Raw genomic sequence first — 25,147 nt, 5'->3', positions numbered from 1 at the left:
GAAAAGAGAGGTCTCTTAAAAACAGTAAGGGAGCATGAGAAATCAATCCAACAACTCCTAGATAATGCAAAGAAGAATAACATAAGACTGATAGGAATCCATGAAGTACCAGGAGAAAATGCAAATGACTTAAAAAAGGTGTTCAAAGGATTAATAACAGAAAACTTCCCAAACAGAGGGAAAGAATAAGACATACAGATAAGCGAGGCATGTAGGACACCAACTAGCCACGTTCAAAAAAATCTACACCTAGACATATAGTAATCAAGATCCCAGAAACCCATCAGAAGAACAAAATACTATAAGCAGTAAGAGAAAAGAAACAAATCACATGCAAAGGAAAGCCCATCAGAATCACAGCAGACTTGTCAACACAAACCCTCAGGTCAAGGAGAGCCTGGAGTGAGGTATTTCAAGTCCTAAAAGAAAATAACCTACAACCAAGACTGACGTATCCTGCAAAACTCTCTTTCAAAATGGATGGAGAAATAACATACTTCCCAAACAAAAAACACTTGAGAAACTTCAGGAATACTAAACCAGCACTAATAAGAATGTTAAACAATATCCTAGAAAAAGACAACGAAGATCACAACAACAGGAGACCCAAAAGAGCAAATCAAATAGCCAGGGCAAGAAACTAAAAGGAGAGGACAAAAAATAAAAAGAGTCAACCAATGGACAATAACATGACAATAATAAGTAAGTACATATCAGTTATAACTATCAATGTCAGTGGGCTCAATTCACCAATCAAGAGAAATAAATTGGCAGAATGGATTAAGAAGCAAAATCCAACAATATGTTGTATACAAGAAACACACCTAGTTCAAAAAGAAGCCCATAAAGTGAAAGTGAAAGGATGGAAAACAATTCTCCACACAACAGGACCCCAGAAAAAAGCAGGGGTAGCAAGCTTATTTGCAGACAAAGAAAATATCAAACCAAAACTGATTAAGAGAGACAAAGAAGGTCACTACATCCTTGTAAAGGGAACAATTCAAGATGAAGAGTTGACAATCATAAACATATATGCACGAAATATAAATGCCCCCAACTATATAAAACAAATATTAAGTAACAAGAAAAACCAAATAACTACTAATACAATTGCAGTGGGGGATCTAAACACACCACTATCACAAACAGATAGATCATCTAGGCAAAAAAATCAACAATGAAATACTAGAACTGAACAAGCTTTTGAACACATGGACTTATTACACGTCTATAGAGTGTTCCACTCCACAAAATCAGAATATACATTCTTTTCAGCTGCACATGGTCATTCTCCAAGATAGATCACATACTAGCTCACAGAACAGGTTTGAATAAATGCAAAAGAATTGAAGCTATTCCCTGTATATTATCAGATCACAGTGCAATAAAGCTGGAGATCAATAGCATAAGAAACCCTAGGAACTTCACAAATACATGGAAATTGAATAACACTCTCCTGAACAATCAATGGATCACAGAGGATTTCTAAGAAGAAATCAGACAGTTTTTACAAATAAATGAAAATGCCAATACAACATACAGGAATCTATGGGACACAATGAAAGCAGTTCTACATGGAAAATTCATAGCACTGAATGCCCACACTAGGAAAACAGAGCAAGCTCAAATAAACAACCTAATGATGACTCTTAGACTCCTAGAAAAACAAGAGCAAGAAAAACCCAAAGCTTGAACAAGAGAGGAAATTATAAAGATTAGAGCAGAAATCAATGCAATGGAAACTAAGAAAATGATACAAAGAATAAATGAATTGAAGAGTTGGTTTTTTGAAAGAATAAGTAAAATTGATAAACCCTTAGCAAACCCTGTCAAAAAAAGGAAAGAAAAGGCTCAGATCTATGCAATCAGGAATGAAAAAGGCGAAGTCACAACAGATCCAAAAGAAATCCAGAGGATCATTAATACATACTATGAGAACCTGTACTCTAATAAAATGGAAAACACAGAAGAAATGGACAGATTTCTAGATACTTATGAATTACCAAAGTTGAACGAAGAAGATAAAAACATTTTAAACACCCCAATCAAAATCAGTGAAATTAAAAATGTAATTGAAAACTTACCAACAAAGAAAAGCCTGGGTCCTGATGGATTCACTGATGAATTTTACAAGACATTTAGAGAAGATCTACTGCCATGACTCTTCAGACTTTTCAATGAAATTGAAAGAGAAGCAATACTTCCAAATTCATTCCTGGAAGCAAATATCACTTTGATTCCCAATCCTGGGACAGATGTAACAAAAAAAGAGAACTACAGGCCAATCTCCTTAATGAATATAGATGCAAAAATCCTCAATAAGATACTAGCAAACAGAATACAGAGGATCATCAAAAAGATCATACATCCTGACCAAGTCGGACTTATTACAGGGATGCAAGGTGGTTCAATATACATATATCAATAAATGTAATACACTATATTAACAAAGTCAAGGACAAGAACCACATGATACTTTCGATAGATGTCAAAAAAGCATTTGACAAAATTCAACACCCATTCATGATAAAAACTGCAAAATTTGGAATAGAAGGTCTATGTCTCAACTTAATAAAGGCTATCTATGAAAAACCAACAGCCAACATCATATTAAATAGCCAAAAATTGAAAATTTTCAGTTAAAATCAGGAACAAGACAAGGATGCCTACTATCACCACTCCTCTTCGGTATAGTTCTGGAAACATTAGCCATAGCAATTAGACAAGAGAAAGAAATTAAAGCAATAAAGATAGGAAAGGAAGAAGTCAAATTGTCATTATTTGCTGATGATATGATACTGTACACTGAAGACCCAAAAAACTCCATCAAAATACTTCTCAACTTAATAAACACTTTTAGCAGAGTAGCTGTATACAGGGTCAACACCCAAAAATCAGTAGCCTTCTTGTACACAAATAACAGACTCACTGAGAAAGCAGTTAGGGAAACAATTCCTTTCACAATAGCACCCCCAAAAAATGAAGCATCTGGGAATCAATCTAACAAAAGAAGCAAAAGACCTCTACACTGAAAACTACAGCACTCTGAAAAAAGAGATTGAGGATATAAGAAAATGGAAAGATGTCCCCTGCTCCTCGGTAGGAAGAATCAACATAGTGAAAATGGTCATATTACCAAAACTGCTATATAGATTCAGTGCAATACCAATTGAAATCCCAACACTATACTTCACAGAACTAGGAAGAAGAATCCAAAAATTCATTTGGAACCATAAGAGACCGAGAGTAGCAAAAGCCATCCTAGGCAACAGACACATGGCAGTGGGTATAAAAATTCCCAATTTGAAAGTATACTACAAAGCCACTGTGATAAAAACAGCATGGTACTGGCAAAGAAACAGACCTGAGGATCAGTGGAACAGATTGGAAGACACAAAAACAACTCCAGATGCACTCAGCTACCTCATCTTTGACAAAGGAGCTAATAGTCCCCATTGGAGCAAAGATAGCCTCTTTAATAAATGGTGTTGGAAAAACTGGATCTCAACCTGCAAAAGATTAAAACTAGACCCTTATCTGTCACGATGCACTAAATTAAAATCCAAGTGGATTAAAGATCTAAATATAAAAACAAAAACACTAAACTTGCTGGAAGATAAGTTAGGCAGAACTCTGGAAGACATTGGCATAGGAAAAGACTTTATGAACAAATCCTCAGTAGCATGGGTACTAGCTGAAAGAATCAACAACTGGGATCTCATTTTATTAAAAAGCTTCTGCAAGTGGATAAAGAAGATATGGTTTTTCTATAAAATGGAATATTACTCAGCCATAAAGAATGAGAAAATAGATTCATTCATAGGAAAATGGATACATATTGAAGATATACTCCTAAATGAAATAAATAAGTCACACATGTGTAAATACGGAATAGTTTCCCTGGTGTGAATAATCTGCAACAATGCATAAGATTCTAATAAGATTACTGACATTTAGAAATGGGAAGAAAGGAGCTAAAGTTGTAGGGAAGGTGGGATGGGTAGGGGAAGAGTAAAAAGGGAAAAGAAAAAAATGTGAGAGAAAGAAAAGATGAAAATAAAGTGTTTGTAGATGGGGAGGGGAGGAGGGGGTGAAGGGAGGGCAGAGGTTAGTGGAAAAAATGAGAATCAAGACTTGTCATGTAGAGGTACAAGATCCCAACAATGATTGTAACTGTACTGTATCCCTACAATGTACCAATAAACTCAATTAAAGCTGGAAAAAAAAAAGCTTCTGCACTGCAAAAGAAACCATCACAGAACTAAGAGACAACCTACAATATGGGGAAAACTTTTTAGCAGCTGCTCCTCAGACAAAGAACTATTATCTAGAATATATAAAGAACTAAAAACACTCAGCCCCCTCAAATATAAAGACACAATTCAAAAATGGGCATCTGAAATTAAGAGACATTTCTCAGACAAAGAAATAAAAGCAGCAAGTAAATATATGAAAAAATGCTCCACATCACTGGTCATTTGAGAGATGCAGATGAAAACAACACTGAGATTTCACCTCACCCCACAAAGAATGCCTGCTATCAAGAAATCACATAATAACAAATGTTGGTGGGGATGTGGGGAGAAAGGAACACTTCTCCATTATTGGTGGGAGTGCAGACTGGTGCAACCACTGTGGAAGTCAATATGGAGATACCTCAAAGAACTAGGATTAGAGGTTCCATTTGACCCAGCCATCCCTCTGCTGGGTATCTTTCCAAAAGAATTAAAAGAATCATACCACAGTGATATATGCACACCCATGTTTATAGTGGCACAGTTTTTAATAGCTAAAATTTGGAAACAGCTCATCTGCCCATCAATTGGAAACTGGATAAAGAAGATGTGGGTTTTCTATAAAATGGAATACTACTCAGCCATAAAGAATGAGAAAGTAGATTCATTCATAGGTAAATGGGTACATTTTGAGGATATACTCCTAAGTGAAATAAATAAGTCACACATATGCAAATACCAAATAGTTTCTCTGGTGTGAAAAACTAAAATAGTACTCAAGATCCTAACAGTACAATTAGCAACGTGAAACAGGAAGAAAAGGACCAAAGGTGTAGGGACAGTGAGAATGAGAGGGGAATAAGGGAAAAGGAAAAAATATGAGAAAATGGAATTAAAGTATTTGAAGGTGGAAGGGGAGGAGGGTGTGGAGGGAGAGTGGGCAAAAGGGGAAAAAGTGAGAACCAAGTCCTGGAATGTAAAGGTACAAGATCCCAGTAATGAATGTAACTGTACTGTCTACCTAGAATGTACCAATAAATTCAATTTAATTTTAAAAAAAGAAATAGAATAAAGATAGGGAAGGAGGAAAGAAATCAAACTCATTATTTGCAGATGACATGATACTCTAAATAGAAGACCCACAAGAACTCCACCAAAAGTCTTCTAGAATTAATAAGCAAATTCAATAAAGTAGCTGGATACAAGGTCAACACACAAAAATCAATACCTTTCTGTACATGGAAAACAGACTCACTGAGAGAGAAATGGGGCAATCAATTCCATTCATAATAGTATATAAAAAATTGAAATATTGAGAAATCAACCTAACAAAAGAAATGAAGACTCTACTATGAAAATCACAGCACTATGATAAAATGAGATTGAAGAAGTATCAGAAAGTTGAAAGACATCCTTGGTCCTGGGTAGGAAGAATCAACATAGTGAAAATGGCTATACTTCTAAAACTACTCTATAGATTCAATGCAATCCCAATTGAAATCCCAGCAGCATAATTCACAGATCTTGAGAAAAAAATCCAAAAATTCATTTGGAACAGGAAGAGACCTAGAATAGAAAAGCATTTCTAGGCAATAAAGACAAGGTAGGGGATATCACAATCCCCAACTGGAAACTATACTAAAAAGCTACTGTGATAAAAAAAACAACATGGTGCTGGCAAAGAAACAGACCTGAGGACCAGTGGAACAGATTAGAAGATGTGGAAACAAGTCTAGACACACTCAGCCACCTCATCTTCAAAAAGGAGCCAAGCACCCTCACTGGAGGAAAGATAGCCTCTTTAATAAATGGTGCTGGAAAAACTTTTTTAACTTGCCAAAGATTAAAATAGACCTATATCACTCACCATGCACTAATCTAAAATAAAAATGGATTAAAGATCAAATATTAAAACAGAAACACTAAACTGGCTGGAAGAGAGGTTAGATAGAACTCGTGAAGACATTGGTGTAGGAAAAGATGTTAAGAACAAAAGCTCAGTTACCCATGAACTAGAAGAAATAATCAACACATGGGATCTCTTCTTACTAAAAAGCTTCTGCACAGCAAGATAAATGACCAACAGTGTGAAGAGACAACTCACAATATGGGAAAAATTTTTCATCAGCTCTTCCTCAGATAAAAGTCTATTATTTAGAATATATAAAGAACTTTAAAAAGTCAGACCTCCCAAATTTAAAGACTTAATCCAAAAATGGGCATCTGAAATGAACAGACATTACTCAGACAAAGAAGTAGAAATAGCAAATAAACATATGAAAAAATGTTCAACATCAGTGGTCACTCAAGAAATGCAACTGAAAACAACACTTAGATTCCACCTCACCCCAGAAAGAATGGCTGCTGGGGGGTGGGTGTGGGTAGGCTGTGAGGAAAGTGAAACCCTGCTTTCCTGCTGTTGGGTGTGCAGACTGGTGCAACCACTGTGGAAATCTGTATGGAGATACTTCAAAGAACTAGGATTGGAAGTTCCATTTGTTTTTTTGTTATGTTTTGTTTTATTTTAATATACAGGGGACCCTCATGTTGTGACCCATCAGACATAGGAACAACTTGGGTTAATTAGTTTGTTTATTTATTTATTGGTACTGGTGATTGAACTCAGGTTCTTTAGCTCAGCAAGGCAGGTGGTGGAACCATTGAGCCAAATCCCCGGCCCTGGAAGTTCCATTTGACTGAGCTATTCCCCTGCTGGATATCTTCCCTAAACAATTAAAAGAATCATACAATAGTGATATATATGCACTCAATTCAAGCAACACAATTAGTAATAGCTAAAACTTGGAGTCACCCCTATTGACCATCAAAAGGAGACTGGATAAAGAAAATGTTTTTGTTTTTTTGTTTTATAAAAAGGAGTACTACTCAGCCATAAAGAATGAGAAACTATAGACTTTTATAACTAAATGGATGCACATTGTGGGCCATACTCAAGTGAAATAAATAGGACACACAGGTTTAAATATGGAATAGTTTCTCTGGTATGAAAAACTAAAAGAGCAAAGAAAGATCAAAATGTATAATTGATATTGTGTAATAGGAAGAAAAGTTCTAAAAAAGTAGAGGAATGGGAGTGGTAGGGGAAAAGTAAAAAGGGAAAAGAAAAATATGTGAAAAGGAAAACTATGGAAACAATGTCTTTGTAGATAAGGAGGGAGGGAGGGGTTGAAGGGAGGGCAAGGGAATGTAGAAATGCTAAGAACCAAGACTGACTATGTAAAGGTACAAATTTCCAAAAGTCAGTGTTGTTATATTGCATAGATTAAATGTACCAATAAAATTAATGAAAAAAAGATTTAACCCTGGATTGTATTTTTCATTCCAGCATTAAACTGAATATTAAAACTTGATTGTTCAAGAGGAATTTTAGGATTAAAAATTTATATATGGTGTTGGATTGTATTATATATATGATATTTTATAATATTAAAGTGAATATTTAAAAAATATTTTATAATATTAAAATAAATATTTTAAGCCATCCCAGAAATTGTCCCAAAGGAATTAGTTTGGGAAACCAATGCATCTCACATTGATGCAGGAAATAAGAGTCAGTGTGATGATTTGAGAATTGACTTTCTTACTCAGGAAAAATGATAATTTTCCCTGTAATTACTTATGGTATTTTATAACCACATGCACTGTATGGCGTTTGTATTGTATATAGAAGAAAGTAAGATTTGACTTATTTATTTTTGGTACCAGGGATCAAACTCGGGTCCTTATGCTTGCAAGGCAGGCGGCAGAACCACTGAGCTAAATCCCCTTCCCTGAGATTTGATTTTTAAACTTCTTGTTGAAGTAAAAACATTACATATTCAGAAATGAAAATGTAAAACATATCATTGCAGAAAATTTTGAGAGAATAAACACAGAAAAGAAATATGAATTTTTTAAAATCTCCAAAACTGGAGATATTTTTTACACATAAACACATATTTTCAAAAATGAAATTATATGTACATATGGTTTTATACTTAAAAACTTATCACATGTTTTCCTACACCTTTAAAATCCCAAGCAGCTATAGTTTTTAATTGTATGGCGACATACCATGATTTATTAAATGATTTTCCTATTTGGGGAAATTATTTTTTTCCATCTCATTTCCTTTACAGGGTGATCAATCCTCTGACTGCCTAGAGAGGGGTACAGCAAGGGCTAAAAAAAGACAATAGGAACTTGCTTAATTTCAAAGTATATGGAGGTCCAGGACGTCAATGCTTCGGAGTGGGCAAAGACAAAGACTCTCTGACTTAGCTGTCATTTATTGGGTTCACATAATAATTGGAGGAAGTATCAGGTGACAGGGAGTGGAGTAATCCTATGTGGATGAGGGTTTTATGCTGATGAAGAGCTTAGGTCATGATGTTCTTATATTGAGGAGGACAGTAAGAAGAGCATGCCTATAAGAGTAGGTGGGAAGAATTAGACTGATAAGGAATTTGTCCCTTCCCAAGTGAAACCTTTCTCTTACTAGTTTGTTCTCTGCGGACCAGGAGGTCTTTAGCTGATGTAATCTTGCCCTTGAGTATCACAGAATCATGGGATCATTGAGGTCTCTTTGTAACCAGAGGCAAAACTGGAGTTATATCTTCACATGCTGTAGCCTACCTGTAGGCAGGAAAACTAGGCCTAATCATAATTTAATTGTGAAATGATTCTTTCCCAAAATTACATATAATTCCTCCCTGCAATTGCTCCTAGCTATCAAATCATGTTGTAGTGAGTGACCTTGTGTATAAATGTTTTATACATATCTTTTTAGGAAAATTTCCTACCTACTTTTTTGACACATTTTTGTTTTGCCTCTTTCTTTTAGTCAATAATGTAGGAATGCTGCCAAGCAATGTCCCAAGCCATTTCCTTACTACACCAGATGGAATCCAGGTAAGCCTGAGCTCTTCTGAATATGGTTTCCTCTAGCATAGGAACTGGCCTCTGGAACCACATAATTATGAGGGCTGGAGAAGGAATAATGGGAGGCATATTCTTTATTGTATGGTGCATATTTTGAAATCTCCCTTTATTTTTACCTTAGTAATTGATGTCATAATCAAGGGACATCTTTGCATGACTATTTCTTGAATAAGGACATATTCCCCTTTCTTGCACATCCTAACTTTTCTGTCCATTGTCCTATTTTTGTGGCTCTGCATCTACTTGATAGAAGGGAAATTCTGCTCAACAAATTTATAGCTATGAGTGTACATGGGAACAGTCCAGCTCTTTGGCTTTGTCTGTCCTCCTAATCGAACAAGATTTATTTAACTTTTCTGTGTGTGAGGAAGAAACAGTCATCCTCAGCATCCAAGGGGTTCTAGGACTCCTATGGATACCTAAACCCATCGATGCTCAAGACCCTTAATTAAAATGCATATAACCTTGGCACACCTTCCTGTGTACTTTAGATCACCTGTAGGTTACTTATGTTACCTAATACAATTCAAATGCCATGTAAATAGTTTTTTTACTGTATTATATTTCTAGTACAGATGCAATTTTCAAAAAAATAATTTTGACCCATCCATAGTTGACTGGAGCCTACAGTATGGAGGGCTGGATGTACATGACACAGACTCTTGGATGGGAGGGATTAAAAATTCAGGCAATTTTGCTCAGACCAACAGCTGGCATTGGTGGCCATGAGCAAAGTTTTTGAGCATGTTACAGTCTCCAGAGGCCCTATTTGTAAGTATTCCCCAGAGCCCTGATCTTTGAAGCCAGGAGGTTCTGCCATTTGGAATGAGCTGTTAAGTCTTTCTCTCCCCAGTCCCACAGGTGTCCCAGAGCCCCTTTTTAGCCTTGGGTCTTCTGTGCCAGGTGGCTGGGAAACTGCTGCACACCCTTACCCAACTCCTCTCTGGACTGCATGTCAACCCTGTTGTCTCTGTTTTCCTCACGTTTTCTGCAAGTTTTGTTCCTGTGTCTTTTTTTTGTTCATATCTGTGCTTGTGTCTATGTCTCTGTCTTGGGAGCTTCTAGTTTGCTTGTTTGTTTAACTGTCCTGTATAACCCGATCATACAACCGTTCATATTTCTACCCTCTGTGCTATTGTCTCTTAGACCCACATATGGCAGCCCTTCTTCCTTCAGATGATAATTAAATATGGATGCTCCTCAATTTAGATGGGGCTATCCCAATAAGCCCATCATAAGTTGAAAATATTGTAAGTCAAAAATGCATTTAATACACCTAACCTACTTCCACCTTGCAGAGCAAGCACACTACACACTGCAGCATATCAGCTGTTCCCTTTGTGGTCAGAGGGGTGTCTGTAGCTGCACCTCATTTCTGCTGTCTAGCATTGAGAGCAGGTGTCACCTTGCACATCACTGGCCCTAGAAGAGATTCAAATTCAACATTTAAGGCAAAATTTCTACTGTATTTGCATTGCTTTTGTACTACCACAAAGTCAAGCCACTGTAAGTCAGGAACTCTCTGTATCTTCCTTTAAAAAAAAAAAAACAGGTTCTCTTCCTCCCTACAGGTTCAGGGAACCTTCTCACTGACTTATATTCAAGATCACATATATGTAGAATCATAGAATGAATGCATATGTTTTCCAGTTCTAGTGCATCCCTGGTAAAAAATCAATCAGACTAATTTGCAGGCTAAACAAGAGATGGAACCACTCAGCCATGAGCTTTGGCCTACTTTATGGTTCTTTAGCACTGAATATTTCCCAAAACAATTTCTCTAACAATCAGGCTGATTTTTGGTTGTGATTATTTATTGCAGAGCCTCATCCATTGTAACATCACCTCAGTAGTCAAGGTATGTGATCCATCAATGTGTTAAATGCGCTAAAAGGTAGTAGCTGTTGGAATTTGTCAGCTCAACAGAATTGCCCCTGTCCTGTGGAAGGAAAATCTTTGAAATTGGATGACTTATGACTGCAAAGCCATGTCCTGGCCTTTTGACTATTTTCCACCAAGAAATTTCATTCTTACTATGATCTAAATCCTACTTCTACATTCTGTTTTGTTACACTTTAGAACATGTTAGGCCTGCTGGTGTTGAAACGTATTCAGGATTCCAAGGCAATTTGACATATTTAAGTTTAGTCTTTGTAAATAGGTGAAAATTCACTCTGTTGGGGAAAATGGCAGAAAGCATGGCTTGGGCTTTCTGGACCTTTGTTCAACAAGTATTTGTTTATTTGAAGCCTTAATCCATGATTTTGTTTTCCACTGTTTCAATTACCTGTGATCAACCAGAGTCCAAAAATATTATATGGGAAATTCTGTTTTAAGAGAGAGAGACACCACATTAGCATAACATATTACACTATATTATTATAATTGTTTTATTTATTATGATCCTTTTTTTTGGTACTGGGGACTAAACTCAGGACCTCATGCTTGCCAGGCAGGTGCTATGCTGCTGAACTAGATCCCCAGCCAATCATCCATTATTAATCTCTCATTATGCTTAGTATATCAGTTGAAATTTACCATAGGTGTGTATGAGTAGGAGAGAGCATAGCATTCATAAAGCTTGAAGTACTGTCCTTGATTTCAGGCATCCATTGAAACTTTGGAATGCGTCCCCACTCTGATCCTTCAAGAATATTGCATTCTGATCGAATCTCGACTACTAAGTGCAGTAGTCAGACAGCACCTGGCAATTCAGATAACACCCTGAACTTCAAACTGTGCATTGGTTATTTCATGAGTTTTGTACCCTACCATGTCTTAGGCACAATCCAGTTTCAGGTTCTTTGATTAAGGTCAGCTGAATAATCATTTATAGTGTGACTTCCTCAACACTGTCCTATGCTGTGCCTTTTTGTGAATAAGGAAAAAGCAAACACTTTGGACAATTTAGAAAATGGTGCTGCTTAAGAATGGAGCCAAACAAGGGCCATGACACTTGGTTAGTAGATGTTGCTTTTGGGTGAACACTATGTTTCTCCTTCCTTTGAGGGGATTGAGCCCTCTGTCTCTACCACAGTATATAGCTAGTGAATGAGCCTTGTGCTTTTTGCCTGTACTCACTCCATAGCTGACCACTTTGCTCAGTCTACAAAATTCACAGCTGTATATAGAAGTCCTGTGACCACTCTGGGAGCTGCAGAGCTAGGTAAAATCCAGGATTCCAAGGAGCTGTAGCCATCTAGAGAATAGGACAAAACTCAGTCTGATTCATCTAAATAGTTTAGACTGGCAGGGGAGGAGGACTGATTTCTCAAAGGAAAACCAGGTTGCTGTCAACAGAAGGACAGGAGGGAAGATGTAAGCTGTGCAGACCAAAAAGAAATTATTTTCAGGTGGGTAAATTGGGCTGACAATTACCTTCACCACTGGTTGTTTTCTATAAGCAGGCTGGTATTTTATAGTATCCTGCTTAGTTATTATTGAGTAAACACATTCTTTTTATGCTTTTTAAAGCTCCCAGATGATGTAATTTTAAGTTTTATATCCAACTGATGTCTGCAGCCTTACCACTAAAATCTTTCCCATTATTTTACACATTGATCTTTTAGTTTGGGGCTGTTTGATCATATGGGTTTCCTGAAATGGATTTGACAACCCTCTGATGCCTTTAGCAGAGAAACGCTTTGATTTGTTTTAAAAAAATTGTTTTGTTTGTTGATAGATACTGAGTTCCCTAAGTAACAAAGAAAAGAAATGAAAGGTTAGCTTTTAAATATGCCTTGCCCTAATGAGGCTTACTGGTTGGCAGCATGACTAGTGTCGCTTAATTACTTCAAAGATGCCATCTGGAAATAGTCATATTTCTCTGTCAAGGACAGAGATGGGGGAATGAGTTTGAGGGCAACAGGAAGGTGGGATGAGACTAAATATGGGGTTTTGAGACAGGGACCACCTGCCCAGTCTCTCTAACTGTGATCTGCACCCTACAAGGCTCAGGAGCTCCTGTGGGAGACTTTGAGGACATACTGGTGTCTCGGCAAGATTCAGAGAATGTCCCCAGTGGAGCTGGCAGTGCAGGGACAGAGTGACACAATCTAGTCCCTCACCCTTCTCTTGCCTCCCTCCAAATCCTGTGCTGCAGAGGCAGACCAGGGAGTTCTAAAGAGCCTCACCAAATCCCCCAGAAATAGCATGATCTGGGGGCATGGAGCCAGACCTGGGGATGAGAGTAGTGGTGGAAGTGAGTGTACTGACAAGCTGCTGCAAGGCCCCTGGACAGCCCAGGGAAAAGGGCACAGTGTCTGCTGTCTTCCTTCTTCCATTTTGGCCCTACCCATCTCAAACCTGCCCCTAGGATAAGGTGTAGCTCCAGTTCAGTGTGTGTTAGACACATTTTGGTCCATGACATTGCCTCTTTCTCAGTTCCTAAAATGTATGCCTTGTGATTATTTGGTGCACAGCTCTCTAAATAGAATATCTAGCTCGCAGAACTGTCAGGGAAGACATTGAGGGTGGTAGACTGGAATAGGATAGGACATCACAATGTGGTTGTAATTCCAAGGGACAGGAATAGCCATATGTTCTGTCCCCAGGGCTGTGTCCCAGACCCCTTTGCAGGGTATGTGTGCTGCTACTGTTGAAATGAAGAGATGGGTGTAAGATGCACCTCATCTTCGTTACATCTTCTGCTGGTCCTAGTTCCAGTTTATAGATGAGGGGTGTGCTGGCCGGGCTACTTTTGCCTGTTATTCAAAATAGAGAGTACCTGAGAATCATGCTCTTTATCCCAAAGCCATAAGCCAATTCCCACAACTGCACAATGGCCTCATCTTCCAGAAGTACTTTATGTGGGAAGAAACTAGAACCCTCTGAATAATTTGCTATTTGTCTAGATTGCCTCCTAGAGTTCCATCCCCTCTTAGGTTGCCAGAATGACCTCTATGAGTGTTGCAAAATTTCAAGGAGACCTGAGAAAGTTCAGCTCTCCCCCTAGCTTCCTCCAGTGTGTCCTTCTCCTCAGCCTTTACATTGCTTCTCAGTCCTGGGTCAGGGATTAACTTTGGCCTTCTCTTGTAGATGACACAGCTGGTTCTGAGACACATGGAATCAAGGTAAGATCTATTTCTGAAAAAGTATTGAGCAATACCGCCTTCTGCCCTGGAATGCAGCTAACTAGGTAACTCCTGGGGGACAGGGCTCATGCAGCTGCTGCTTTAACCAGTGATAACAACAAGAATGAAAGTACATACAGCTTACGAAGGAGAAAACATACTGTTCTAGGACAGGCCATCTCTTCAAACAGACCCCGTATTTGGAGGTCAAGTGTAATACACATTGGAGGGAAGAAGAGCAGTTTCAGCGCACATTAACTTACAACAAATTACTCATGTTGAGCACAAAAGAAGCAAGTTGGCCAGAGACCAAGACCATACCTTTGTTATTATGAATGTCAGCGTTTGTCAAAGTGAATGCTCCAACCTATCAGGTTCTTCATTTATTTCATGTTTATATATACCACTTTATTACAATCCTAGTGTAGAAGCTGGTTTTTCTCAGCTGGTAGTCATTAAAAACAAATAGCTGGTAGTTTTAGCTTCCCTAGAGTAATAAAGGGTTTTACATTTGTATTTCTTCACCTCTCCCCTCCCCTCCAAACATCTAACTGGCATTAAAGGTGCTGCATTTCAAAAAGACAAGTAAGTCCCTAGGGACTTATCTGTGTGAGCAACTGATGGACTATGACATTCCACCTGAGATGGGGACATCTGTCCTTCTGTGGGGCATCTTTGTGTGTCCAAAGGGACTTGCAGCTTGTTTAAAACAGAAGTACGCCTTCCCCCTGGAATCTTGTCTGAACTGAGTCGGCCATCTGAATTTTTGCAGGGAGACTTTTCCTAGTAGGATTTGTATTCTGGTAGGGGAAACCTTTGTCCTAGCAGAGCCTCTGTTTCCATTAACAAGCCCTTCATGTCACATGACTGCCAGCTACACTGAATTTAGAGGAGGATCCATCACAGTTCTTAGACACAGAGCACTTAGCTGTATGGATGCCTAGAGAAGGCAGAGTGTGTGGGTATATACAAGTCCCAGTGGTGGATTTCTACCCAAGTGGGGTCAGGCAGTAAAGCAATGGAAACTTTACTTCTTTGCTTTTTAGAGGGAAAGGCCTCATCTTGAACATTTCTTCAGGGGTAGCCCTCCGTCCTTGGCCTCTGTTCTCCCTCTACTCAGCTTCAAAGGTGAGTGATAAGTCATTGAGTTTCTACCTTTTCCCTCTTGTTTCTCCTGGGTGGCATTTCCCTTTGGACCACGTGGCTAGTCGATGGACAAGCTGGCTTGTCTTACAGGACAGATCTAGCCAATCATGGGTCTGAATACAAATTAGCAAAAGGTAGAGCTGGATGCGATGTCGCACACCTGTAATCCCAGCACTGAGGCGGGAAGATCACTGAGAGTTCAAAGCCAGCCTGGGCTATGTAGTGAGTTCAGGCCCCTGTCTCAAAAAAACAAAAATTAAATAAATAAATAAATAAATAAATAATAAATAAATAATGTCCCTTTGGGCAGCAAGATTCCAGACCAGGTACTTTCTAGCCAGGAGCCCATCATGTGTAGCCCTAGTGGCTTCCACGAGATCCTGGAGGACTAGTCTGGTGCTTCCCCTTGCTTGTCATAAAAACAGCCCCAGGAATAGCATGTACCTTACAAGGAGGAGCTTCCTGGTGGGTTAATCACCAGGAAGAGGTCCTAGGCATGTACTTATTTTAAGATTATGATCCTGCTAATCCAGGGTACTTTGCTTAGAAAATGAAGACAAACTGTTGCCTTTTCCACCACTTTCTTTCCCGCTCCCCAGCTTTATTAAAGTATAAATGACAAATAAAAAGTGTACATATTTACAGTGTAGTCTGATATTTTGATCTATGTATACATTGTGGAATGATTAGGTCAAGCTATTAACATACCCTTGACCTCACATTTTTATTTATTTTTTTGTGGTGAGACCATTTAAGATCTACACTCTCAGCAACTTCCAAGTATCAATATACAGTCACCCTGCTGAACAGTAGATCTCCAGAACATCTTCATCCTGCATAACTGAAACAGAGAAAGTGTTCTCTGAACCATGTCTCCTCCATGTCAACCATATCTCTGTGGGATCCTATGAAATCTAACTCAGATAGCTCTGGGGCCTGAGCTGTTTCTCTGTCTCACTCTAGGTTTTTGTACGCACATTTTCCAAGGCACTGCAAGTGGAATACAGAAAGAAAGGAATCATTATCCAGGTGAGGTGCACAGGTGTGTGTCTGTCCTTGGGTCCTTGGGAATGGGAACTCGGGACATTCAGTGCCACTGCCTCCTGCAGTACTGGTTGTGCGTGTGCATTCAGCAGAGAGAGCCTGGGTGATGATCTGTGGGTTCCTGTGAGGTTTCTCTGGCAGCTGCAGCCACCACAATCCTGCCTGCTGGTATGGTTTTTGCTGCCTTTGCTTGTACCCTGATGCTGGGGGAGGAGATAGGGCAGAGATGTGGTTGCACTATAATGCTGCAGACCCTACTGCTACCCAATGGTGCTCCAGGACAGAAATTGGAATCTTGTCTGGCATTTTTTTTTCCCTCTCTGACCCAGATACAGAAGTTGGGCTATTATGGGAGGAATTGTAGGAAAGGAACAAAAGGAAACTGGGCACCTAAACTGTGTTGGAACTAGGGAAGGACTAGTGTCTTACCTAGGGGACTGTGACTCTGTGATGCCTACATTGTGGTTCTTGGACGTTAAGGGGAGAGATGGTCTGTATGGAGATCACCTGGCCCAACCGAAGCAGACCTGGGTTGTCTTTGTCATCCATAGGCTGAAGAGTGTCAGCGATTTTATATATGCTTGATTCAGCCACAAAGAGCTCCATGGTTTCTGGAATCCAGAATTAACAGTATACAGAAGAGTTGTGTTGTATTGTTTTGTTTTTTTTTGTCTGAGACAGAGTTTTATGGTATGCTATTAGAAATTAAAAAGACACACTCAATGGCATATCTTTAAAATTATTGCTGCACATAGTTATTTTCAATGAAAATGTCCAGGTGAAAGTGCCTTACATGGCTGTTACTATAAACTACCAGCTTGTTAAATAGCCAAGTGTGTGTTTTATTTATTTATTTTTTAATTTTTAGGCATTTTGAGACAGGGTCTCACTATGTAGTTGAGACTGACCTGGAACTCACTATGTAGCCGGGGCTGGTCTTGAACTCACAGAGATTCTTCTGCCTCAGCCTCCCGAGTGCTGGGATTACAGGCATGCGCCTCCACACCCGGTGCCAAGTGTATATTAATGGTAGGGATTTGGCCAAAACCATTGTTTTTGAAGCCACATAGGGTATGGCTTATGTCTCAATGTCCCCCCAAAACCTACTGAAGTTATAGGTGGGGCTTTTTCAGAGATGGCTGAATTTAGGGTGTGTGATTGATTCATGGTGCAGTGCTGTAACTAAGGGTGGGTGATTACTAAATCAGTCCACTGATTGGTTTGGCACTGCTCTAATCTGGGTAGCCTGGATACAATATAGGGGCAGAAAGAGTCTTGTCCCTTGCTTGCTTTTCTACCTTCTGCCTACCATGAACTATTTCTCCTCTGTGATGCCCCTCTGCCATGCCACCCTGCCTTGGAGCCAACCAGCTGTGGACTGAAACCTCTACAAACTGTGAGCCAAAATAAACCCTTCCTCCTTTCAACTTTGGGTGTTGGGTATTGTGTCTCAGGAATGAGAGAAAATAATCAAGAAACTGAGTGATTATAACTGCCATGTCACTGTACCACAGTCCCTTATCCTGCACTGCCAAACTACTTCCATCCAGACATGTTCACCATGACTGACAGGAGACATGAGCTCATTGTAGTGACCCAGGCACCCAGTTCTAGAGGACCTCACCTTCACATTTAAGTGCTCTGATCCAGAAATGACACATGGCACTCGTGGTCACACTCACCACAGAGGTTCAGGAAGTGAAGCTCTGTCATGTATCTGAAAGAAAAAGGAAACAGAAATCCTTGGTGACTTCAGAACATGTAGGCCTCCTTTAACCTCCTGCTTCCTAGCCATGTGGCACTTTAGAATGATCTGGGCTGATCATTGTGGGCCACAGGTGCTACAGCTGCCAAGGTGGTGGGTTCCATGAGAACACAGGTAAGGAGGAGGCGGAGCTATGAGAAAGATGCCTCTCCCAGTGCCCTGGAGCCTTGAAGCTGGTCTCGAAGTGTAAGAAGCTTGACCTTTCAAATACCAACTGACTGCTCCAAAAAGACATACTTGGGCTCAGGAATATTTGTTAAATGAATGAAGATATTTGTATCATGAATTTGGTGAGATTTCATCTCAGCTCTGACATTTATCATCTAAATCATCCTGGACAGTGTGCTTAAACTCTGTGAAACTCAGTTTCCCCATTCATAATGAGTTTTACAATAACTCCTTACTTTTCAGGGTTATCAGGAAGATTTAATGCCTATTATACTGGTATATACATTTAAACCGTATTTATTGAATTCCTATCTTGTACATTAAAAAAAAAAAACCTCCTGTAAGAATGAAAATACTTGCTATTTCCCTATCTGAAAATTAGAATTGAGACTGCTTCTGGCATGTCTCAAGGAGCAGCCCTTTGGGATCCTATGAAGAAAAGTGTTAGGCACATTAAATTACAGCATTAATTTCCCTAAGAAACAATGCAGTTGGATTGATTACATTATAAAACAATGTGATTTCTAAGGTGGTGTGAGGAAGAGTAAAGTAAAGAAAACTAGAGTGGATCTTTTTGTCTTTCTAAAGAAGTCAGGTTGTTTGTGTATGAGAAGAAGAAAATAATAAAATCTGATTAAGAATCCTCATGCCAGAGTTGGGGTTTTAGCACAGTGGTGCCACCACCTGCCTCGCAAGTGCAAGGTCCTGAGTTTCATACCCAGCACAAAAAAAAAAAAAAAAAATAAAAAAAAAAAAAAAAAAAAAAAAAAAAAAAAAATCCTCATGCCAGGCCATAGTGTGGTAATAATGCTGGACGTTCAATAGTATATCGTTGTCTGTGTTTCTTGCCATGACAGGAAATATTCTAAATTTGGGCCACTCATGCATTTGAGGGAGACAATGGGAATCTGAAGTCTTAGATTGCTCCAATTTTGATTACATGGATTAGAAGCAAACTTCTGAGATAGGGTTAATATAGAACACCCAGTTAAATTTGAATTTCAGATAAATATCAGTAATTTTTAGCAAAAGCATATCCCGTGCAATACTTGGGATGTAATTGTGCTGACTTTTTTTTTCCTCATTGAGTTTATTGGTACATTTTAGGTATACAGTACAGTTACATTCATTACTGGGATCTTGCACCTTTACATGACAGGTCTTGGTTCTCATTTTTTTCCCCTTGGTTGTTTGTCTGAACTTCATCTTTAATTAAGTGTCCTCTCTATTTGCTGGTAGAGCTCCTGCCCTCTCAGTCACCTGAGTGCTAAGGAGGGCATCAGAGCCCCTGATTCTGTATGGTTAAGCCCTCATCTTGAGAAATCAAACTTTCTGATCCTCGCCTCAATGCTAACAAGGATCCCTGACATTTTTACAGGAAGATAAGAGTAGGGAAATGGAGGGATAAATGGTAAAGTAAATACTAATTTCTCAGTGGCTTCCCTGGGATGGATCACTTCTGTGTTGTGGCTCTATTTTTCATTGTAGGTGCTAACACCATTTGCTGTTTCAACCTCAATGACAAATCATCCAGATACCAGCATGATGATTAAGAGTGCTGATGGATTTGTTAAAGAATCGCTGAATTATGTCATGGCTGGAGATGAAGCCTATGGTTCCCTTGCCCATGAAATCCTGGTAATCATGACTTCTTTTCTCATAGAGAGTGGGCAGGCATCTCAGGCAGGGTTGCTAGCTTTTTCTTGCTTTTGGGACTTTCTTTCATAGTAAAGATGTGAGGCCCAAGGACATAGTATGCAGGTGTAATATGGCCAGTGAAAAGGAATATATAGCTAAGCTAGAGGACAGAGTGCTCAGCCCAGAGATAACCATACACTCCTTGGCTCCCTCACCTCTCCCCTTAGATTGAAAAGCAGCTCTCAGGAGCTCTTGGGTAGGAAATACCAAGACATCTGGAGTTTCCACATGGAGGCTGCTGTCTTCCTTGGCTCTCCACTCCCGTAAATGTTTATCAGCCTTTCAGGGGGAAAAAAGATAAAATTTCTTTTCTTTGTAACATTTGTGATTTTCTTGGAGTAAATTCTCCCAATGGAGCCAATTTTAAGCTACCAAGATGATGTCACTTCCCAAGAATTGGGAGGAGTGCACATAGCCCTTGAGGGAGAGAAAGTCTATATCATATCCCACATACGTTGAGCTCCATTGAATATGGAAATAAGGTACAAGGGTCTATGACCTGAGACTTTCTTGCCACTCCTAGGCTGATTTGAAAAATAAATGCAAACATGAAGTAGGGGAAGACTTGAGTATTATACAAAAAAGGACTCAAACACGTACGTGTCCAGGCAGTGCAGTATCTAGAATGTCAGATAGATCTACATTTACCTGTCATGCCAACTGTCTCCATTGTGTCAGAACCCTTTCTACCATAACGATTTCTCTCTCCCCTCCATCTCTTTTCCCTAGATGCTAGTAGGATTCATTGCTTGATGCAGTGTATTCACTAATCTCCTGGGACTTGCAAACACTTTGACAAGAGACATTGGACTTTCTTAGCACAACCTCTTGTTATTTTTACTGCAGAACCTCAACAATGTGAAGAACTGCCCATTCCATGCACATGATCTTTGTTTTTCTTTCTCAGATCTGGTCTTTCTCTAGATCACTATTTGCTGCATGAAAACTAATAGAGTGTGCAGTGGCCACTTAGGAAATGTGCTCTCAGTCTGTCATGTGGACAAAATGTTCAGGGTATTTAAGAGTTTCCTTTCTCTTGTCCCTGTCACTAAGACGACTTGGGAAAAGAGTCCCCCCCCCATGACTTATGCTTATCCTAATGTGCCTGTCCTCTGATGTCCTTTTCCTTCATCCACCCAGGTGGCTGCTCATTTTGCTGAAATGTATGTCTGTGGAGGGTGAGGGTGTTGAGCCTGTCCTTTGGCTTCACCAGTGGACTTCCTGTCCAGGGAATCCCCAGTTCCTGAGAACTGAAAACCCCCAAGTTTCTATGACATTTTCCCATCCATGTCTTCTGTTCACTCACAGTTGTGGTTCACAAAGGCCTTCTGCCTTTCACCTTTCCACTGTCACCAGTGTGGACCTAAGGGAAGCTGGACTCCCATCTCACCAGGCTGGATAATTTTTTGTGGTGGCATGCCAGGAGGGGAGGAGTATGTCCTCTCCTTGATCTTTAGCATCAGTCTGACTTATTTATCATACTTCCCTATTTTCAACCCAAGCATCCCAGCCCGCAGAATAAGCCTAGCCTGTTCTTGGCATCTGTTCGACTAAAGATATTACAATTTATTACCTAAAGAAATCAAACCCACACATAGCAGGGGACAACTCCTAACAACTTCTCCTTCTTTTTCTCTTTCCATCCATGTCCCTCCATCTCCCGTGCAGAAAAAGCAGAGTCTTTCTGTACAAATTGTCTCAGCCTATCTCCAGGGCTAGTTACCTCCTGTGAATACCTATCTTTCTCTTCTGAAGAACTCTGTGACCTAGTCCTCTAGGATATTGAGGTCCTAACAGAATCTGGAAAATGTGTTCTTGAGACAGTAGCCTGTCTTACCAGTTTGTTGCTACATGTTTTGCTCCATGATCTAATTCTATCATGTTAAAAGTTGAATGTTTTCTTAACCTTTCTCTTTGATTTCTTTAGATAATAAATTGTAATCTCTTCAGTCAAACAGATGCAAAGAACAGGCTAGGAGAAAAAGTTTGTGTGTAGTAAAGCAGGAGAGAAAGGAAAATTAGTTAATCATGAAAATCAATTTGGAACTTGATAGGATTGATAGAAAAGTTGAATCTATAGAGATGGATAAGCACAAAAAATTAGCTGGTTAACAGCAGCCCTTCTATTCTAAAGAGGCAAGACAATGATAGCGTGCCATCTACCCAAGGGAGGTATGGGGCCAGGAGTGAGGAAGAATTGAACTTCTGCCTGTGGAGTCCATGTTGTATGTGGAGGCTTTGTATATGCTTCCTTGATTAAACATTCTAAAAATCTTCCAAGATTAATTTTTTGTTTTCTAAAGGGAAACAGGACTTAATTTCCCTTTACAATCAAGAAAACTGAAGCGCAGAAGTAAATCAGCTGGATCAAGGCCACCCAGCTGGCCATGGTAAAGCTGAGATTTCAGTCTACAGCTCTTCTGTCTAATGCCACAGCCTTTCCTGGTTCCTTCTACATGGCCCTTTTGGTTAGGACAGTTTAAACAAAGAAGGAGATAGAAAGAACAACTCTTTTTTTACAGCATTTTAAAGGGGCTGGAATTTATATTTATTTTTTGTGGCTAATCTCAGTGAGAAATAACATTTAGTTCAAGAAAAAAGCTATAAGGGTTGGGGATTTAGCTTAGGACCCAAGTTAGATTCTCAGTACAAAAAAAAAAAAAAAAAAAAAAAAAAAAAGACAAAAGCTAATGAAAAAACTTGATTTTGATTTTACTGTGAAATAAAAAAAACTCTGCTTGAGAGAAAGTTCTAGAGAAAAAAGTAGTGCTGATTCATTGACACAGCTAGTAGGAAAAGAATTTATCTGTGGTTCCCAGAAGTCATCTCCAATCTCTTGTTTTAGAGTATCTCAGAGGATCTGAGCTAGCTGACGAAGTAGGAATAGCTCTCTACTAAGGAGTTCAAATTTTCTGGCCAAAATCCTGTTTTGTAGAGAGCAAATGATGAAGGAGTGTTGGAGTAATCAGTGTATGGTATGGATGAAATGATGTTTTCTGGAGTCTAGACTCTTTTAGGACACCAGTTCTATACCTACAGCCTGTAATGCATTTCATTAGAGCTTCGCGCCTGAATTTAAAGCTTCTTCTTCCTGTAAGAGTTAATGTTCCAAGTTGTCACATCATATCCTTCTGTGAATGACTTTCATTCATTGGCTCATTCATGCATTCATATAAGTGGCTTAGGCCCTCATTGGGCGAGGAGATGGAAAATCTTTCTGATTCTTTCCTGGAATCTTATTTGAATAGAACTTTGGCAGAAAGAGCATGAAGACACCTTGGAAATGGAGCACCAGGAAAAGCAGATGCTCATTAAGAGAAAGAGATAGCGGGGGGAGGCAGGTAGTATAGATGGAGATTTCTTGATTTAAATTTCTTTAGAGATGATCCTGCCACGGTGTCCAAAAGGGGTTTAAAGGGACTGAACTGGCACTGAGAAAGGCTTGTTTGCTGAGAAAGGGTCACAACCTCCTTTAACTTCAGCAGCTACATACTTATGAGATTTTAGAACGTCATTAAATAATAATTCTTTTTAAAAAATAATAATAATTCTTAAAGATCATGAATATAAACTGTGGTGTTTGAGTTACAGTTTCTTTCCTCAACTTTTCTTCTGTTAAAGGGACGATTTCTGAACCAGACTCCATCTTGGATCTTCTACAGCAAGGCCTTCCAAAGGCGCCTCCTGAATCCCACCCAGAAAATGTAAGGCAGAACATCAGTGTCAGCTGATGTGAGCGGGGTGCTGGAGGCTAGCATTGCCTCTCTTCCTGGCATTCTTCCTGAGCTAACAAGGACCAGAGGCGCTGACTAGAGCCCTTCACCTCACTGAAGCTGGAAGTGGCCACACAGTGCCACAGACATAGGTTTTACAATACAAAATTTTTGTGCCTTTACTCCAGTCTGGAGATCTTTGGGAAATCTGTGGTGTACAAACGTGTTATGCAGTGGGTTTTAAGATTCCACATGTGAGGTGTCTATGGGTAACACTGGAAGAATTTCTATAGGAAACTTATTAAATAAATGTAAGCAGAATTCTATCTCTGATTCTTGGAATTTTGAAAACAATTATATCTAGCAGATATTTTTTGTTTTTTTTTTTAAATTGAGTTTATTGGTACAATCTAGGTATACAATACAGTTACATTCATCCTAGTAGATATTTTAATACTTATGTTATACTTAATCACAAGAAATTATAGAGAATCACTATCACTCTGAGCCAAATTTGAGTCCTTTATTGCTGGCATTCAAGAGCAGCTCATGTTGGAAAAGCTGGAAAAGCTCTTCACGAGGAAAAACGGCTTCCAGGGTTCTTTTAAGTGGCTCTTTTAATTGGACGGGGAACAGGGAGAAGAGGGAGTACAAGTGGAATTTCACAGGAGAAGACCTTTGCTAAATTACTGGGGGTCAGGAGAAGTTTCACACATTTGAGTTGAAACGAAGTATCACAAAGGTGTGGATTATCCTGTTTACAAGGCTGTAAAGATAACATAGTTGCAGATTGTTCTATCAAATGGGATGGTGGAAAGGTAACATTGTGGGATGCTGCAGTCTGTCCTTCCTTAACCGAGGGGACTCCTGGGGGGGGAAGGGGGAGGTGACAACCTGGAATCACTTGACTTTACACAAATGGAGTCAGGTTGGCTATCACAGTTATATAGTTATATATAAAAGCAAAAATTCAGAAGAATGTCTGAGGTTGCTAAACATGGTCTAGGCTTTTGTATTCCTGATACCATGTATGATGGATCCAAAAGATAGATTCCAGGTTCCTGTGTATGGTGAGCAAAGAATTTCAAGTGTACACCCAATGACACAAGAAAAAGCAGCCACATTTATTGAAGTTAACAGGAAGGTGTGCTCAGGTTCGCACCAGAAGAAGCAGAAAGGTGGCATAAATGTGAAAAATGGTGCTGAGAAAGAGGAGGTGAAGATAAATCAGGCTTTCAGATTTAAAAGATATGCACCCTGTCATGAGCCGGTGACGCAGAGCACTGTCCAGCAGTGCCTCAAACCTGAAAGAGCAGCAGGGTGGAGATGGGGCAGAGAGAAAGGAAGGACGCCAACAAGAGTCTG

The 25,147-nt window shown here is 39.3% G+C and overlaps 1 protein-coding gene across 1 annotated transcript in view; it reads left to right on the top strand.

The window, feature by feature from the left end:
- The window catches only part of Hsd17b3 (hydroxysteroid 17-beta dehydrogenase 3), a 77,095-nt gene extending 53,023 nt beyond the window's left edge, over positions 1–24,072 (top strand). The window contains exons 5-11 of the mRNA XM_010636149.2: positions 9,079–9,146; positions 10,999–11,034; positions 14,214–14,248; positions 15,295–15,376; positions 16,358–16,423; positions 19,860–20,009; positions 23,691–24,072. Of these exons, the coding sequence (XP_010634451.1) occupies positions 9,079–9,146; positions 10,999–11,034; positions 14,214–14,248; positions 15,295–15,376; positions 16,358–16,423; positions 19,860–20,009; positions 23,691–23,777 (524 nt within the window). The 3' untranslated portion in view covers positions 23,778–24,072. The remainder of the gene's footprint in view (positions 1–9,078; positions 9,147–10,998; positions 11,035–14,213; positions 14,249–15,294; positions 15,377–16,357; positions 16,424–19,859; positions 20,010–23,690) is intronic.
- The last annotated feature ends 1,075 nt before the right edge of the window (positions 24,073–25,147 follow it).

The sequence above is a fragment of the Fukomys damarensis genome, unplaced genomic scaffold (genome assembly GCF_012274545.1).
Source record: "Fukomys damarensis isolate Sample0158 unplaced genomic scaffold, DMR_v1.0_HiC HiC_scaffold_27, whole genome shotgun sequence".
In the NCBI taxonomy this organism is placed as follows: Eukaryota; Metazoa; Chordata; class Mammalia; order Rodentia; family Bathyergidae; genus Fukomys; species Fukomys damarensis.
The sequence above is the reverse complement of the archived record's forward strand: the minus strand, read 5'-3'. Positions and strand labels throughout refer to the sequence as shown.